The sequence below is a fragment of the Panthera pardus genome, unplaced genomic scaffold (genome assembly GCF_024362965.1).
Source record: "Panthera pardus isolate Hobbes unplaced genomic scaffold, ASM2436296v1 HiC_scaffold_22, whole genome shotgun sequence".
Taxonomy (NCBI): Eukaryota; Metazoa; Chordata; class Mammalia; order Carnivora; family Felidae; genus Panthera; species Panthera pardus.
In genome coordinates, this window is record NW_026526788.1 from 53,080,782 (window position 1) to 53,098,104 (window position 17,323).

The window sequence follows — 17,323 nt, forward strand, 5'->3', positions numbered from 1 at the left end:
GGGTGATAAGTGCAGTTGACCATCCCAACCCCCTATAACTCAGCTCTACTCAGAATCAACTCCAGGGGCGCCTGGCTGGCTCAGTCCGGGGAGTGTGTGACTCTTGATCTCCGGGTGGTGAGTTTGGGCTCCATGTTGGGTGTAGAGATTACTTAAACTTCAAAAAAAAAAAAAAAAAAAAATCCACTCCAGTCATGTAGTTTGCCCCTGAAGACCCACAGCGTCCCGCACAAACACAAGGCATTGTTACATGCTTTTAAAAACAAACGGCGCCTGGGTGGCTGAGTCCGTTAAGCGACCGACTTCAGCTCAGGTCATGATCTCGCGGTCCGTGAGTTCGAGCCCCACGTCGGGCTCTGTGCTGATGGTTCAGAGCCCGGAGCCTGTTTCAGATTCTGTGTCTCCCTCTCTCTCCGCCCCTCCCTTGCTCACGCTCTGTCTCTGTCCCAAAAATAAATAAACATTAAGAAAAAAATTAACAAACAAACACACAAACAAAAAAAATCACTCTTCTTGCCACCAGTGCTTATTCATTTTAAAAAGATTATAAAATACAAATAAACAAAAGGGAGGAAATATAAATCACTCATAATTGTTCTGCTCATCAATAACCACAGGTACCAGCCTGTACTTTCTCCTGCTGACTTTTTTTCTATATGCACGCCCCATTAGTATGATTTGCTGGTAACCAAAGGGAAGCAGTAGCTTATGATGGAAGGGAATTGATGGGGAAGTGGTCCCTAAAATCTCTCTGCTTTCTGTGCCAAGGTTTGTTGGGTCGTGAATGGGGGCAGCTGGTCACAGGAGGATAATCCCCTTCATGCCTCCTGAAGCTGATTACAGGGGCACAGCCGCATGGATCCAGAAAACACACAAGTCGTCAAACATTAGCAGCACTCTGCAAACAACCACACCACAGCCCTTAGGTGCAAGGGTTGCCATCAGATAGCACAGAGTCCCTCAGTCCTTTCTGATCCCTCCCTTCCGTGAGTTCAAGCTGGTCTAAGCTTCTGGGGCTGACTGCCCCCGCTTCAGTGACTAAAGCAATTTGCACCCTTTCAGCAAAATTCTCTTGACACCAATTAGGAGGCTATGCCCACTCACCCTGAGGCTTTCTCACGGGAATATGCTTCTTGCCAGTCTCCACCATCTCCAAAATTACTAGGACTTCAAACTTAAAGTGACATGCAAGTTTGTTTGTTTTTTTTTTTTTTTCTGGAAAAAAACTTGCTTAAAGAGACAGGTAAAATGATTTCTGTTGTAATGCTTTATTAATGAGCCTAGTTCCACATGCTGAGAAGAGAATAATAGCAGAGAGCTACTTAACAGATCAGGCAGCCTTGGTCTGTTGTTGTCCATGGTGAGCAACGCTGCATGAACAGGACAGTAATGGAGGTGGAGGTGGGCAGGAGTCGTGTTTTTCCTTTTTTTTTTTTTTTTTTTTTTTTTTTTTTTTTTTAACCTAAGGACTCCTGGTTGTTATGGGTAGAACAGAGAAGTATGTGTTGAAGACAGACATCCTGCTCAGCTCGTTTGCTTTCCATTTCTACTGCTTCTAAGCATTTTTTCTCATGGTTGGTAGAATAGTGCTTTTCAACTCTGAATGCACATTGAAATCGAATTGGGAGCTTTAAAAAAAATAACCATGCAAGACTTAATAGACCAATACACCAGACTCTCAGGGGTTGGGATGCAGGCGATAGTATTTTTAAAAGCTCCCCAGGCAATTCTAAAATGCAGTCAGTATTGAAAACCACTGGTGTGTTGGGTGAGCAGATGCAGGAGGGAAAAGTGGATTCCAAGGCAAGCATGGGATACCAGATGGAAGGGGCTCCAGCAGTCTGGAGCTGACTTCTTCCTTGGGAAGAGGAAGCTGAGGCTGCATCTTTCCTACAGTCCATGGTATGGTCAGTGAGTGAGAAGGGCTGGACTAGATGAGGTGTCCCCAGTCTGTGTCCAATGATCTTTCTACCCTCCCCCTACCACACATCCCTGCAATTTTGCCAGACTTTAATCAACTGTGGTAAAATCTGCAAAGGGAAAGATGGAAACCAATGTTTTAATGAAATTTCTACTAATTCTTTACTGTTTCTTTGTATCTGACAATTTCTAGGCATTTTCACATTTGTAATCTATTTGATTCTGGCAAAGACCCTGCAAGGAAGGAGGGACCATGTTTTTATTTCCATCCCGTACATGTAAGAATCTTCTCAATGGCAATTAGGCAGCATGTGATGGGTCTGGGACCATAACTTGGGTCTTCTGAGGTCTCCCTCTTTTACCACACCACTGACCACACATGGCTTCTCTCTGGTTGACAGTGTTGGCACACGTGAGGGAAGGACGTGTCACACCTAGAAAAAGAGGTAAAGCCAGATGCTCTGACCTTGGGGAATCCATGAAAGTGATAGCAGGGAAGCCACGTGGTGTAGGGTAAGAGCCCGACCCCAGTGCAGGTGCAGGCCTGAGACCAGGTAATTGTGTGATAGATTGCTTTTCTGCACCTGAGACATAGAGGCAAATAAATATACAGATTCAACGTACGTAAAGTGCCTGGTTCCTATAGGTACTCAATAAACTACAACTACGATAATACTATATTTATGCCAAGGGGCTTTTGGGGTCTGTGTTTAGGTGGCTAAAAAAGGGTCAATGATTATTGTCTGTTTTTAAAACAGGTTAAAGACAGGAAAACTTTTAATAATAGGGAACTGAGAGATATCCTCCTCAGGTTAATGATTTCTTTCTCTGTTGGGCAAACTGCTGATCAATTCTATGGGTGGCTTTCATTCTGAATGTGGTTTAAAAGAAAGCCACGGAGAAGTCCTAAGTTTTCAATAATTAACAGGTTGCCTCTAGCTGCCGTACTTCTCTCCTCTGTATTCCTTCTCTTCTCTCTTTCTGGCTCCTGGTCTCAAGGGATAATGGTGTTTCATCAGAATCTAACAATGGGAAGATTGGATGAGGGACACAGTAAGTCTGCTGCTCTACATAATTTCTCCAGTTGCCTTCAGTGGCTTCTTTGAAGGGCCATCAAGGGGAGTTTGTGAATCCAAGAAATACAGGAATTACTCAAGCATACCTCACTGGGGCCTGTTTGAGCTGGTGAACCGGAAAGCCTCACCTCGCCTACCGTGTAATCTGACGGCTGGTTTTATCTAGGGCTTTCAGATACAATAATAAGCAAGAATTACATTTTGATACTTGTAAGTCATTTTCTCAAAACAGCCGATTAAACTTAAGAATATTTCCTTGTGTTTAGAATCTAGGATAAAATAGCATCAAGGTTTGAACCTGCAGAGTGAAGTGTGTTTGCAAAGAAACACTGCCTGACTCCATCATCCCCTGGTGCGTGTATCTGGTATTTTGATTATTCATTTAGTGGCCGAGATCGGTGTGTAAATGAGGCAGAACGGTAATCACAAGAGAGAACTACTTCTCATCCAGGGAGGCCCAATGAAGTCCCAGGTGTCTCTTCCCAGTAATTTTTGACCAACGATTATGTGTCAGAGACTTTTCTAAGTGCTCTACCCATCCTGCGTTGTTCTATGTGTCAGGAACTTTGGACAGTTCACAGTATCAGTGTTCCTGTTTTCACAAAGGCTAAGTAGCCTTCCCAGGATCACACAGCTGGTAAACTGAGGCCTGGTTTCAGCCAGGGTACTCTGACTCCAGAGCCTAAGTAAATGGCTGGTTTGTGTGGGTCCACGGTAGGAAAGGTAGAAAAGAGATCTGGGATAAGGGGCTGCATTTGACTCCTTTAGCATCTCACTGCTTCTAAGGGATCCTCCACAGGAATGAATCACCCACTGAAAGTACAGATTCCTGGGGGAGATTGATTCTGTTTTAGGAGGTTAGGACCCGGTGGGTCTGAAGATCCGCATTTATCTGCAGGTGGTTGTGAGGCACAGCCCAGGTCTACTGCTCTGAGCTGAGCTGTGACTTCTGTTGACCAAGTGGCCCTGTTCCCTGGTAGATTCCGGCCCAGAAGTCTCACACCAGAGGACTCCCACCTTTTTAATTTGGGAAACTGAACAGAGTCCAGCCTCTAGGGGTTTGTGCTGTTCTTAGAAGCACCATCAACACAGGGAAATGAAAATAATACAACCTATGAAAGGAAAACCACATTAATTTTGGCCTGTGAGTCTTGGAGTCAGCCTGAAAGTTCGGTTCAATTGAAGGTTCAGTTGAAGGTTCAATTGAAGGTTCAAAGGAGAGATAGTATGAGCCACGAAAGGCTGAGTCTACACCCATCTAGAGTGCGTGATCCTCTAACTTACAGCTGATAAGAATGACTATCCTTGATCCTCTGATGCTCTTCCATTTATGGGCCTCTTCATACTCATCACTGTGCCCTTTCCATGATGAGGGTATTAGAATCATCTCTCGCATCTACTGCATGAGGCTTGTATCTGGGAAGATCCTCTTCGTCTCTCCCAAAGAGAGAAATTAAAAAAAAAAAATGCATGAAAGATATTAGGTTGGTAGAACATTAAAAACTAGTAAGCATCTCGTGCTGGCAAGAGAGTGGTCCTCTCACACATGACCAGTGGAAGTAAGATTTCCAACTTGTTATGAAAGTAATCTGTGTAAATAAAAACCACATACACCTGTGGATCCAGCAAAAGGGATTTCCACTTTGGGGAATCCATCACATAAAAACGAAAGCAAGCATGATTAGCACAACGTTGTTTGTAGTGGGGAAAACTATAAACAGTCTAAGTCAGTAGAGAATGGTCGAGTGGACCACGGGGCTCCCACACTGCGCTATTGTACAAGAATCTAGAGGGTAAATTCACATCCATATGCACTGGTCCGGAGGGAAGTCCACAAAATATTGTTATGTGATGAATGTCATGTGTAAATTCGAAAAGAAAGCTTTATGAAAAGGGAAAAAGAAAATCTTTTGTCCAAACATTAGGGAAAGGTACGCAAGGAAACATACTAAGCAGTTAACACTGGTTCTCTCAAGTTGGTGAGATTAGAATCAGGTGGAGAGGATTAATCTTTTTCTTTGTTATGATGTACTGGTTGCCTGAGTCCAAGTGCACATTTTATTGTCATAATTAGAAAGAAGAGCTCGGTGGCCTATACCTGTAATCCCAGCTGTGCGCTCGTTCCCAGCACACTTTCTGTCCGTTGTAACCTTGCTTCCTCATAGCACTTCACTTTCCACTTTGCCGTGACATCACCTCTTTTCTCCTGGCCCAACCTCAGCCTCGCCTAGAGAGGCCATAGCTCAGGTGGGAGATGCTCGTCCTGAGACCGGTGAGTTCATTCTGTGCAATCATGGGATGGGGGTGTGTGTGGGACCACTGTGCCGGGGCCCCGGTTGTCTGTACGGTTTGGACTAGAGAGAGTGGTCTGCTGCCATTCCCGGATCTACACTGCGTGGTTCTGTGCTGCTGTGGCAAACATGTGAATGTGTCTTTCAGAACAGCCATTTTTCTGACTTCATGGACAAACAAACCGGCTATGTCACAAAGAACCTGCTGGCAACACCAATCATGACAGGCAAGGAGGTTCTTGCTGTGGTTATGGCAGTTAACAAAGTAAATGCATCTGAATTTTCCAAAGAGGACGAGGAGGTAACGCTAACCCTGGGCATCGAGTCAGAGGCTTGGGAAATTGATTTGTTGTTTAACGAGAGAAAGATATCATACCTGATTTGGTTTTCTCTGCCTTCCATAGGTCTTTTCCAAATACCTCAGCTTTGTTTCTGTCATCCTAAAACTTCATCACACCCAGTACCTGTACAGTGTTGAATCCCGGAGAAGCCAGGTAACAGGAAGGTGACATTAATCACTCCATGCCGACCTGTTCTGACAAAGGGACCCAGAGGCAACAAGCTCAGACCCCTCCTATCACTCATGGGGGTTTAAGCCACATGGAGCAGATTCCCAAACTTTAGTCCCAGTTGTCTTCTCGTGGTCTGCTCCTGCCTCCCGCCCCCCTTCCCTGCCTCTCCGTCTGTAGGTACCACTGGCTTGCCTTTCTTCAGTCTTTATCCCGGATAGCCATGGTTTCTTCTGTGGGTTGGCTATAATTAGAGTAACCTACCCTACATGCTTGTTGTAACTATCAAATGATCATTATATGAGTTTGTAACATAAAGCTCTTAGCGGTGCCTGCTACATATTGAAGCCCTTAATTTGAGGAGCAGATCACTCTTCTGAAGTCTGTTGCCTCCTTGAGCCAGAAGCATAAAGAACAACATTGGTAACTAGGGTACCTGAGTCCAGGCTGCTCTCTGAACCTCAGTTTCTTCATCAGTACAATGTGGGGGAGAGTGGTGGGGATGGAGGGCTTCCACATCCCTTCCCCTCCAACTGTCCAGGTTAGGTTACCTCTGGGTAGCTCAAGATGCATGGAGCAAGGCCTATGGCTTTCTCCCCTTAACTGCCAGCACGAGCCAGAGGGCCCCCAATACTGGACCCTCTCCCCCAAAACTGCCTCTGCCTCTGCAATTTTAGGTCACTTGCCCTTTGAAGCCAAAACATTCGGGCACGGGGACCAATCATGAGTTACCACTTTCATAAACCCACACCCTTGCATCTGAGTAGTTTGTCAGACAGGTACACGTTCAAAAATGAAATTGCATTGTTTACTGATATGTGTTCTTTTTGTCTGAGACACCTTCTCCTTTCTTTTGGCTAATGTTCCATGTCTTCACTGTATTTTGTTCTGTTTTCTCTTTAATTCATCCTTTCAGATCCTTATGTGGTCTGCCAATAAAGTATTTGAAGAGCTCACAGATGTTGAGCGGCAATTTCACAAAGCACTCTACACAATTAGAACATATCTGAACTGTGAACGGTACTCCATCGGACTGCTGGACATGACCAAGGAGAAGGTCCTCATTCTTCCATACATTTTGTCTCACCTCAAATCGTCTATACAAGACAGTGATCCATTAAAAAATGGATAATATTCACATACAATGTATAATCATTTCTCATCTTGTTTCATTCATTCGGTTGGAGCTCTCCTAGCTCAGCATAAGTAATGAACACTGTCTTGTTTCTATTTCTTATTCTCCTTGTGAATTGAAGTTATTTTTTCAGAGTAATTGTTCTAAGTGGATAAACACAGGACCAAGTGTCAGGAGAGGTGGGTTCTGATCCTGGCTCTGGGACTTTGTAGTTGAGTGTATTTGGGTTAGGGTGCTTTTGGCTACAAGTAACATCAGACCCAGCTAAAAGCATCTTTAACAATAAGACAGTTATTATCTCATTTAACAAGAAGTCCCGAGTTCTTCCTGGAAGAAGAAGGGCAGAAGAAGGGCAGTTCTAGGTCTGGTTCATTGAGAACGCAGCACGGTCATCAAGGCCCCAGGGGCTTCCTGTTTTCCCACGGCAGGGTCTCTGCCGCCTTCAGCATGGTGGCAAGGTCTCCTCTTGGGGTGGCAAGATGGCTGTTATAGCTCAAGGCATGGCACATGGACAGGACCAAACTGGGAGGCTTTTCCTGTAAATGTTACCATCATCACCTTTCATGTGATGTGAGGAGCACCCTTCCCCAGAAGCGCCTTGGCAGATTTCTCCCCCTTCTTCACTGTCCACAACTGGGCCATTTGCCTGCCCTCAGACTAATCCCAGGCATCTCATAGGGGCCACCCAGGGGCTGTACAAGCCCATATTCCCTGAGAAAAATGACCACCTGGCACCTAAATAAAATCAGGGTCTGTTAGAGAGGAAGAGGGAGAGAACAGATGTTGGGTAAGGTGGCCACACTGTTGGTCGTGCTGCATGACCTTGGCCAAGCTTCTTAACCTATTTAGATTTAGTTTATTTATCTATAAAAGAGCCACTAGCTATTGAGTCCCTTTGACTATGTGTCAGGGCAAGTGCTCTGTACATATTGTTCATTAATGCTCACCACAACCCTATAGCATAAACTCTATTATCATCACTGTTTTACAGATGAAAACGCTTGAGTGACTTGTTCACATTCACAAGTTTGTAAGCGATATTACTGGAAATCGTAGATCTTTTCCAGCTCTAAAATTCTGGATTTATAAAATAAATAAGTAAATAAAATATGCAAAGCCATGAAACTCATAGAAGATATAGTAGGTCATGGAACAGTTTGTTTAATATGTTTACATATAATTGCTTCCAGGAATTCTATGATGAGTGGCCAATCAAACTTGGAGAAGTTGAGCCTTATAAAGGTCCAAAGACACCAGATGGCAGAGTAAGTGCAAATGTCTTCCTCAGTGATATGTGTGCATGGTACAGGTTGCCAAAACCAGTAGGGAGGAAAGAAGAGTGCTGGCCTGAGAAGCCCTGGATTCTAGTCCTGTAAGTTTCTGGGGGACCTCAGAGTAGTAGAAAGAACACTGGACAAGGAGTTTGAGGTTCAAGTCCCAGGTCTTCCCTAGCCAGCTAGGTGCTCCTTGCCTAACTCATTGTTTAACCTCTCAATTTCCTTTTCTGTAAAGCCGGGCTTAGTGAATCAATAGATCTCAATAGGGAGGGACATCAGAGCCACCTGCCCAGCTTTTTAAGTGCACTATGCCCAGGCCCTCCTTCACACCTGCTGGACTCGAGACTCCAGGCAAGAGTTGGATAGTTGTGTCCCCCTTGACACAAGCTTCAGAGGGCAGGAACGATGTCTCACCACCATGTTCCCAAACACACAGGAAAGTGAAGGTACTGGGATAGAATGTGTCCAGGCCTTGGGGTTTTCATCTGCCCAAAGAAGTAGAGAGATTAGTTCTCAAGTCCCTTCCAGCTTGGAAGGTGGGAAATGTTCATTATACAGTGGGGAAGAGAAAACATTGACTGAGGTTGAGAAATTACATGGTTTGTTATGCTGAAGTTAGTAGTCAGGTATTTCTGGACAATAGAAAGGGATCAGCTAAAAGTAAAACAAGATTCCCGTGAAAGCTGTTTGGATAAACTCAACTTTTAAAATTTAGCTTAACAGGCTTCTTCATGTAGATAAATAGCCAATAGTATTTTCTAGTTGTGTTGCAAGCTTGTAATCAGGACATGAGTAATTTGGTGGTAGTTATGCAGAGCAATGTGGTTAGAATGTAAGGTACCATTTAAATGAGTTTTAAAGTATAAGCTCGCCTATAAGAAGTGTTTTCTTTGGGAAATGAGATCGCTCTCATAATCTCTTTCCTCTTAGGAAGTCATCTTTTATAAAATCATCGATTACATTTTACATGGAAAAGAAGAGATCAAAGTGATCCCGTGAGTACTGTCCTCAGCAGCCAGGAAGTTGCCATTTTGTTTTCGTGCACAGTGCATTTCTTCTCTGTATGACAATGATTTTCTTTCTTCTAATCTTCCTCAAGGACACCTCCTGCAGACCACTGGACTCTCGTTAGCGGGTTGCCGACCTATGTTGCTGAAAATGGATTTGTAAGTTATTGAACACATTTAAACCTTGAATAATATTGGATGAAGCCCTTATCAACTAAGGGGTGGGAGCAGTTGTGAAAGTAAAATGCACACACATGTGAGATGCTCACACAGGACATGGGGGAGGGGCATCTTGGCAGTTGAAAGTAGGTTGACTGGAGACTTCCAGATTACACAAAAATATTTAGTCGTTGTGAGGGGCGCCTGGGTGGCTCAGTCGGTTAAGCGGCCGACTTCGGCTCAGGTCACGATCTCACGGTCCGTGAGTTCGAGCCCCGCGTCGGGCCCTGGGCTGTTGGCTCAGAGCCTGGAGCCTGCTTCCGATTCTGTGTCTCCCTCTCTCTCTGCCCCTCCCCCGTTCATGCTCTGTCTCTCTCTGTCTCAAAAATAAATAAACATTAAAAAAAAAAAAATATTTAGTCGTTGTGAGAAAGATTCATCCATTCCCCCAACTTCTTATTCTGTTAGCCATGCAAATTTCAGACATCCTTTAGAAGTCTGTGACCATGATTCATGTTAGGTTTAATTTGATCTCAAGTACAGTTACCTTGGTCAAGACTTTTGAAGCATGGGAAATTACTGACAAGAGAGAAAAATGAATAAATGGGGAACTTTACCACTGATTGCAATGCAAAATGTAGTGGGTTGATAAAGTAAGTGAAGATCTTTGCCCCAGTCTATCACGTGGGGTGGGATGGGATGGACAGATAGCAGGCCAGGTCTGGCTAAGAGAGGTCAAGATATAGGCAGACAACAAGCAAGAGGTGTCTGGTAGGTCCCACAGGTCTCCAGGCCAGAGGACCAGAGTCACCATATTTTTCCCACTCTGCCTCAGCCATGCTTTCCTTCCTTCTCGTGGCTGATTTCTCTCCCTTGTTGGGCTTCTCCACCATCTGTGTCGTCTTTTGGCACCAAGATTCCTCCCTGCGAGAGTTCAATGCTTCCAACATTTCTTAGTGTTGGCATTTTCCTATCTTCCCCGTTATGAATCCAAGTTTCTGTAATGTATTTATAGCACTTATTTGCATATTTGCATATTTGATTTCGCTTTAGCGTTGTCCTTGTGTTTTGAGCAGTGTTCATTCATCTTCATTATTTAGGAAATGGGCATGTGAATTATAGTGACTAATAGAGTCACTCGAGGGTCAGAGGGAAGGAGAAATAAAACCTAGGTTAGCTCCTGTTTTCTTTCACTGTCCCAAATTTGCCTCTGCTTAGTGTGAAAGTTGCTGGGTTTGGAACAGTAGCAGAGTAAGGAAAATTCCAGATGTGACTGCAGGATGTTCTTATGTTAGGGTGCTTTGCTTTGGGGTTTCCAGGAGGCCTAAACCCTGGGGTCACTGGGTACAGGACCAGGTGGCCTCAAACAGGTGACACGATCCCTTTTTCTAGGTAGAGACATGCCAAAGGGGAAGAAAAGAAAACAAAGAGAAAAAACAATTTTATTTCTTTTAGGAATAAACAGCACTTTACACTAACAAATATCATGTTTTCAAAATCACTCCAAAATAATTGGAGTGTTTTTTAAATGTTACTCCTGACTTAGTAGTAATGACGAAAACATTCCAATTCATTCCTGAGTCCACAGATACCACAACTTTTCAGCGTCTGTACATAACCAGATTGCTCGACCATTGACCCCCATCCTTTGTTTCCTTGCAGGCCACCTAGGCAGTTTTCTAGGGAAACAGCGTTTCCCCAAAAATCAGTTTGGAGAAAACGATTGTGTCAAAAGCCAGTTCATTGAATGGTTAATTTGCCAAGTCATCAACTTGCCATATTACCAACGTGCCAGGGGATTGATTCCCAAAGCAGGGGAGGATTTTCCGCCAGGTTGTGGTTCTATCACAGACCCACTGCACATGCTTCACTGCTGCCTTCCACATCGGAGCTCCTTCCCTGGGCCCCATCCCTGCTCTCTGAGAGCCCAAGATTGGCGCAAACTGTTGTAAATCTAGTTTAAGGTATTTCTCACAAAATTGCTCATTAGGCAAATTGGCATTCCCAAAGTGATTTCCAGAGAATTGAGCTTGAGCCATTTCCTGGGACTCTAATCATGATTAGGGTGAACATACATCCAGTTTGCCTGGGCCAGCTTCCACGCACACCTGTTGTGCTTGAGTTATCAATAGTCCTCCCTTTCACTCCCAAAGGTATCACCCTATCATATGCACTTACAAGAGGCAGGACTTACTGAAAACATATTTTGTGTCTAGCACGGGATTTTCTCCAACTTGACATTATTGACATTTGGGGCCAGACAATTCTGGGGAACTATCTAGAACAGTTGTGGGGAACTATCCCGTGCACTGTACGATGTTCGGCAGCATCACTGCCCTCTACCCATCAGATGCTCTACACCACCCTGGCTGGGAACCACTAGCCTAGAGGATGATTTCAAACATTTCAGCAGACCCAGCCAGAACAATGCATTCCTGGGCGGGGCGGGGTGGGGGCTGCTGTAATATGGTGGTGCACTCTATGACTCAAGAGCCCTGGGTGCCTTGACTCGGTCCTGCCCTGGGCAAATCCCTTGGCAAATCCTTGACCTTGGGCCAGGGAGGGAGAGAGGGAGGGAAGGAGGGAGGAAGGAAGGAAATAGAACCTTCCCAGAATCTCTGTCATCCCTGCCCCAGCAGAATGACCTTCTCCTCAGCTTCCTCCACTCCTTGGTCTGAACAGCTAAAAGTTTTGAATTTGGAAGAAGAATCCTTAGAGGCTGGGAAGAGTAGGCAGAAGCAGAGATTGTGCTAAATGTCACACAATGACTTAATTAGCAGAAGAGAACCTCAATGTGTTGTTAGCAAATTTGGCCCAGCCGTGGCTCAGTGTGAATAATTTGCGTGCAAACCATGGAGAGCCACAGAAGAAACCCTCGCCTCAAATGCATCCTTTCTTACACTGCTCTGTGGGTCGGTGGTCCCCCCTCCGCACAATGTTTCAGGACTTTCATGTCCTCTTGCTTTACAGATATGTAACATGCTGAACGCCCCCGCAGATGAGTACTTCACCTTTCAGGTAACTCTGCCCTCTGCCAGGCCTCCTATCACTGCTGCCCCCTCCCCCATCCTCAGGGTCTGCCTTGTGCTCAGGTGGCCAGGAGGCACGCACAAGGCTTATGTCCCATTCACCCTGGAGGGACCAGGGTCACCAGCCAAGTAGCAGATTCTTCAGGGAAGGGAGAAGAGGTGGGAGGTGGAGGGGATGAGAGGAGACAGGGTGTTTATCACCCCAGCACTGGGCAGGGAAGCGGGGGGACCCTGCCCCTTCTCCATGCCCTCCCACTCCTGGTCACTCAGTGCTTCAAACAGCGCCTGGCACATCATAGGTGCTCACTAAGTGTTCTTCGCAGGAGTGATCAGCTGCACAAGGTCTACACCTGGATTCAGCCCTTTGTTGGTTTTCCCAGGCCCTTCCCTGCAGCTTATTAGAAAAGAAAAACTATTTATCGGGTCCTCGGGGGCCTCTACTGCTGTCAGACTCTTGGTTTTATCTTTCCTCCTGCAGCATCCTGGGATCCCCCTCCCTACCTGTCCCCTCTGCCACCCCCTCCCCACGTGACTGCTGGGGAGAAACTCGCATCTATCTCTGCGGCCCCTCCCTTTCTGCCTTCTGGTCCGTGTTCTGTGTCCCTATTTTCACAAACATCCACTTAGAGCCCTAGTTCCGGTCAGGAATAGAGAGCCACCAGTGTCTTCCTGTCTGTCACACAGACACACACACACAGAGCCCCAGCTATGCCTGCTGGACAGGCTGCCTCCTCCGGCGAGAGGGGTGTGGGAGCAGCAACAGACGCAAGCCGGGCCTGGGGAAACCTACGGGCGCCTGCTTTGTTTCCTGGAAGGTTTCCCTCGGATCTCCTTGTTCGTCCCTCTGCTCACTGATGTGGAAAACACACAAACACCATATGGCGCGTTTGCTCCTGTTCCTCCCTCCTTGCAGCCAAAGCCTCACTGTGACCATGCTGTGCTGGCCCTGACCCCTACATTTATGGCAGTCGGGTGCCGGGGAAGAGTACACAGGAAGGAGCAAGGGGGCAAGCACTTTCTAAAGTGTCTGACCCTAAGCAGTCCTTGTCGGAACAGGGAAGGAAGGGAGCTGGCCCGGGAGAGCCCGGACTCTGCTCTGATATTTGGGGGCAGCCACGCATGGCTCTGAGGATAAAGATTTTGAGAACCACTCAAATTTTTTTCCCCAAAGCTTTGAATGTCAGGACACAATAAGTTGAGGCTTGGTTTCTCTGCTTTTCATTCCAAGTATAAAGACAAGCTCGCCAACTAATAAGCAGTTGTTTATTGAGCACCGGTCATATGCCCAGCACCGGCCCCTCACTTACATGGAAGCCAACAGTGTAGGAAATGCTCTTCCGCAGGATTAGGAAATAGCCTCACAGACAAAAATCAACAACTCCGAAGCATTTGGAAATCATCTAAACTGCTACCTTGTGTGCTCCAGGCTAAAAGTGCTGTTAGAATTCTGAAAAAGAAAAGTTCCGTATGGGTGGAAAAGGTGAGAGAAGGCGTCACAGGAGAGGCAGACCAGCCTGGGCCTCTGGGGACGGCTCACTGTGCTGAAGGAAGCAGAAGATGGAATAGGGTAGTGTGTTGAGTGCTTGGCTACCTTGCTCATACTGTGCAGGTGCCGCACCCTGGATCACAGGTGTCAGAGGACATCAGAGCTACCCGGGGAGCTTATTTAAGATGCACATCCTCAAATTATGACACAAGCTGGAAAAAAAAGAAAAAAGGTCTTGCACATTGACCTCACGCCACACTTTGAGAAATGCTCCTAAACTTCTGTGTCTGTATCCCCCCACTAGAATGTTATCAACCTGAGATTAGGGCCCTGTGGTTAGTAGCCCCAGCAACTAGCCCAGGTCCTGGCACATCACAGGGGAACACAAAAGACGGTTTTGATGGATCCGTCAGGAACACAGAAACCACACTAGGTATTTCAACAGAGAGAATTTAATATAAGGAATTAGTTAAGCAGGTGTTGGGGGACAGAAAAAGTGAATGGGGAACACTGAGGCTTCCGATCCTTATAGCGGTGGGCAAAAGAGAAGCCGTTAGGGTTGTTACAGTGTAGACACTTGGTTCCAGTACACTGCATCAAATGGCCTAGAACACTTTTATGGCTCTATAGTCCCAGCTAATTTCTGACCCAGTGTAGGAATTGTGCAGCTCACATAGAGATTAGATTATTCTTCCTTAAAGATAACCAGAGTTGGGGAAGGTAGCTACGACAGGGTAGTAGTTCAGGGAAGCCTGTGATGCTCCATTAGTCCTCTGTCTTGATCCTAGTGGTAGGAGCACGTATGTACACATGTGATGAGCTTGCATAGAAATGCACACACGCATGCACACACACACAATAAGTACACATAAACCTAGTGAAATCTGACTGAGATCCATGGATTGTATCAGTATCTATTTCCTGGATTTGATGGTGCACTACAGTTACACAAGCTGTTACCTCTGGGGAAACTGGGTGAAGGGTACCTACTGCTTCCCTATATATTTCTTTTGCAACATCCTGTGAATCTATAGGTATTTCAAAATTAAAAGTTAAGAAAATAATCTAAATGTCCTTCCTGTTTGTAGAAAGGACCTGTAGATGAAACTGGCTGGGTCATTAAAAATGTCTTATCCCTGCCTATTGTCAACAAGAAAGAAGATATTGTGGGAGTAGCTACATTTTACAACAGGAAAGATGGAAAACCTTTTGATGAATATGATGAACACATTACTGAGGTAAGTGCAATCATAAACTAATGGAGACAAATGAAATTCATGAAACAATAGAGGTGGTGCAATTATTTGTTATTCTGGAGTGGTATTTTTGAAGGGCCATTAAGGCATGAGTGACATATGTTTGCGGTCAATATGTGGTTATTGTGTCATTTCTGTTTCCTGGCTTCTGTAAACTGCAACATTTTCTTCCAAAGATTGAACTTTGGCTTAATCAAAATTCTTTACAATATTAGGCAACTGGACAGAAATTTTCTATCTCCTTTCCCCACCCCTTCTATTCCTTATGTTTCTTGCTGTCACCCTCAATCCTCTGAGTTTCAGGCTGTGCTTTATTCTACTGGATATTATAATTCTTTTGCTCTAATAAAATATTCATGGTGCCTGGTGCACTTTGAAAAGCAAGGGATTAGCCGATTTCATTGTCTGGGGCTGATTATTGGTACATTTTTGTTCTTAGATTGAAATACGAAGCTGAATTGTTGATGGTAGAAGGGAGATTGATTGAGAGGAAAGAATGTAGATGGTTGCCTCCAAATCAGTTTTTCAGTTTTAGAGAATTGAATCACATTTTATCCATTTCAGACTCTCACACAATTTCTTGGATGGTCTCTTTTAAATACTGACACCTATGATAAAATGAATAAGCTAGAAAACAGAAAGGATATAGCTCAGGAAATGCTCATGAGCCAGACCAAAGCTACTCCTGATGAAGTCAAGTCTATTCTGGTAAGTGGGGAATTCAGTCCTGTGGACATTAGGTGGCATCTAAGCACAGCTCCTGGAATTCGCCTAATTACTTAGAGGTCTGACAGATGAGAATAGGTTTAGTCCTAGGCTAAGGAGGAGGAGACAAGGAGATTGGTGGGGGGTGGGGTGGGAGCTGCGGACCTGGGTGGCCCAGTGGACACAGAGCCTTATTGGACTTCTTGGCTGCTTGGTTGGAATAGCACTTTGCTTAAACAACAACAACAACACAACTCCCGGGTCTGTAGGAGCTGGAGGAGTGACATCTAGATTCAAGTATGTTAGCAAGGAAAAAATATTTCCAGGAAGGGAAGTGTATCAGTCAGTTATTGCCATATACATTGCCATGTATAACAACCATAACATCTCAGTGGTATACAACATTAAACATCTATTTTTTCACTCATGCATTGGTGGGTTGACTAGTCTTCAACTGATTTCTGGTTGGGCTTGGCTCTAAGCTGTGAGTTTGGTTTGCTCTATGCATACCTCATCCTTCTTGCCCAGAAGCCACTTGATAAATGCCCTTCTTATGGTGAGGTCAAAGGTGCAAGAGAGCAAGCCAAACTGTGCAAGCTCATTTCAAGTCTTCCCTCATGGCACATTCACTAAAATTCTCATTGGCCAAATGTGGCCAAGACCAATATCATGGACGATGGGGAAGCAAGTAGATAGATATTTATTAACAGTGTTCTAATCACCACCAAATGAAGGGAAAATACCACACATCCCCTATCTCTATTCCTTTTATTTCCCTGGTTTTCAGAGTGTGTGTGTAGGTGTAGTTTTCTTGGGGTGGGTTTTGTTTTTTCTGGTCTTGGTTTTGCTGAGTTGCTTGGGGATTAAGAGAAATTTTATTTGACAGTTTGAGATGTTAAAAATGAGAAAACCTGAGGAGGATGAAGAGAAATTTCCATAAACTAATAGAAAAACAAATATAAGCCACTCATTTTTCTCTTTCTTGCCTACATATAAATAACCCACATTTCTCTCTCTCTCTCTCTCTCTCTCTCTCTCTCTCTCTCTCTCTGTCTCCCCTTCTCTCTCTCTGACAGCCACTGTTACATTTTCAGGAAATAAAAAAAAATCATTACATTATTTTTTTTGGAGAAAATTCTTCATAATCAATGCTATAGGTCTTTTTTGTATCTAGAATACATCTTTGCAAAGAACTCATTACAGCATATTTTAAATACATTTAAACTGATTTTAAGAGTAGAGGAGTCAGATAGAAATTTACTTTATGGGAATTTCACACTTCAATTGCTTTTACATTTTAGAAAATTAAAGAGAAGTTAAATATAGATGTAATTGAAGACTGTGAAGAAAAACAACTTGTCACAATTTTGGTAAGTGTTTTACTTCTATCCTTAACGCCGCTTAAATAAAATATATTAGGATACATGTTCTCATTTCTCATGTAAGAGTTCCCTCTTCTCTGTCACCTTTAAA

The 17,323-nt window shown here is 44.6% G+C and overlaps 1 protein-coding gene across 2 annotated transcripts in view; it reads left to right on the plus strand.

Annotated features, from left to right (window-relative positions):
* Positions 1 to 17,323, plus strand: part of PDE6C (phosphodiesterase 6C) — a 45,469-nt gene that overhangs the window by 1,442 nt on the left and 26,704 nt on the right. For both annotated transcript variants that reach the window (XM_019445118.2, XM_019445119.2), the window contains exons 2-11: positions 5,436 to 5,588; positions 5,692 to 5,781; positions 6,713 to 6,853; positions 8,122 to 8,196; positions 9,139 to 9,203; positions 9,308 to 9,374; positions 12,345 to 12,392; positions 14,978 to 15,127; positions 15,710 to 15,853; positions 17,152 to 17,220. In XM_019445118.2, the coding sequence (XP_019300663.1) occupies positions 5,436 to 5,588; positions 5,692 to 5,781; positions 6,713 to 6,853; positions 8,122 to 8,196; positions 9,139 to 9,203; positions 9,308 to 9,374; positions 12,345 to 12,392; positions 14,978 to 15,127; positions 15,710 to 15,853; positions 17,152 to 17,220 (1,002 nt within the window). The remainder of the gene's footprint in view (positions 1 to 5,435; positions 5,589 to 5,691; positions 5,782 to 6,712; positions 6,854 to 8,121; positions 8,197 to 9,138; positions 9,204 to 9,307; positions 9,375 to 12,344; positions 12,393 to 14,977; positions 15,128 to 15,709; positions 15,854 to 17,151; positions 17,221 to 17,323) is intronic.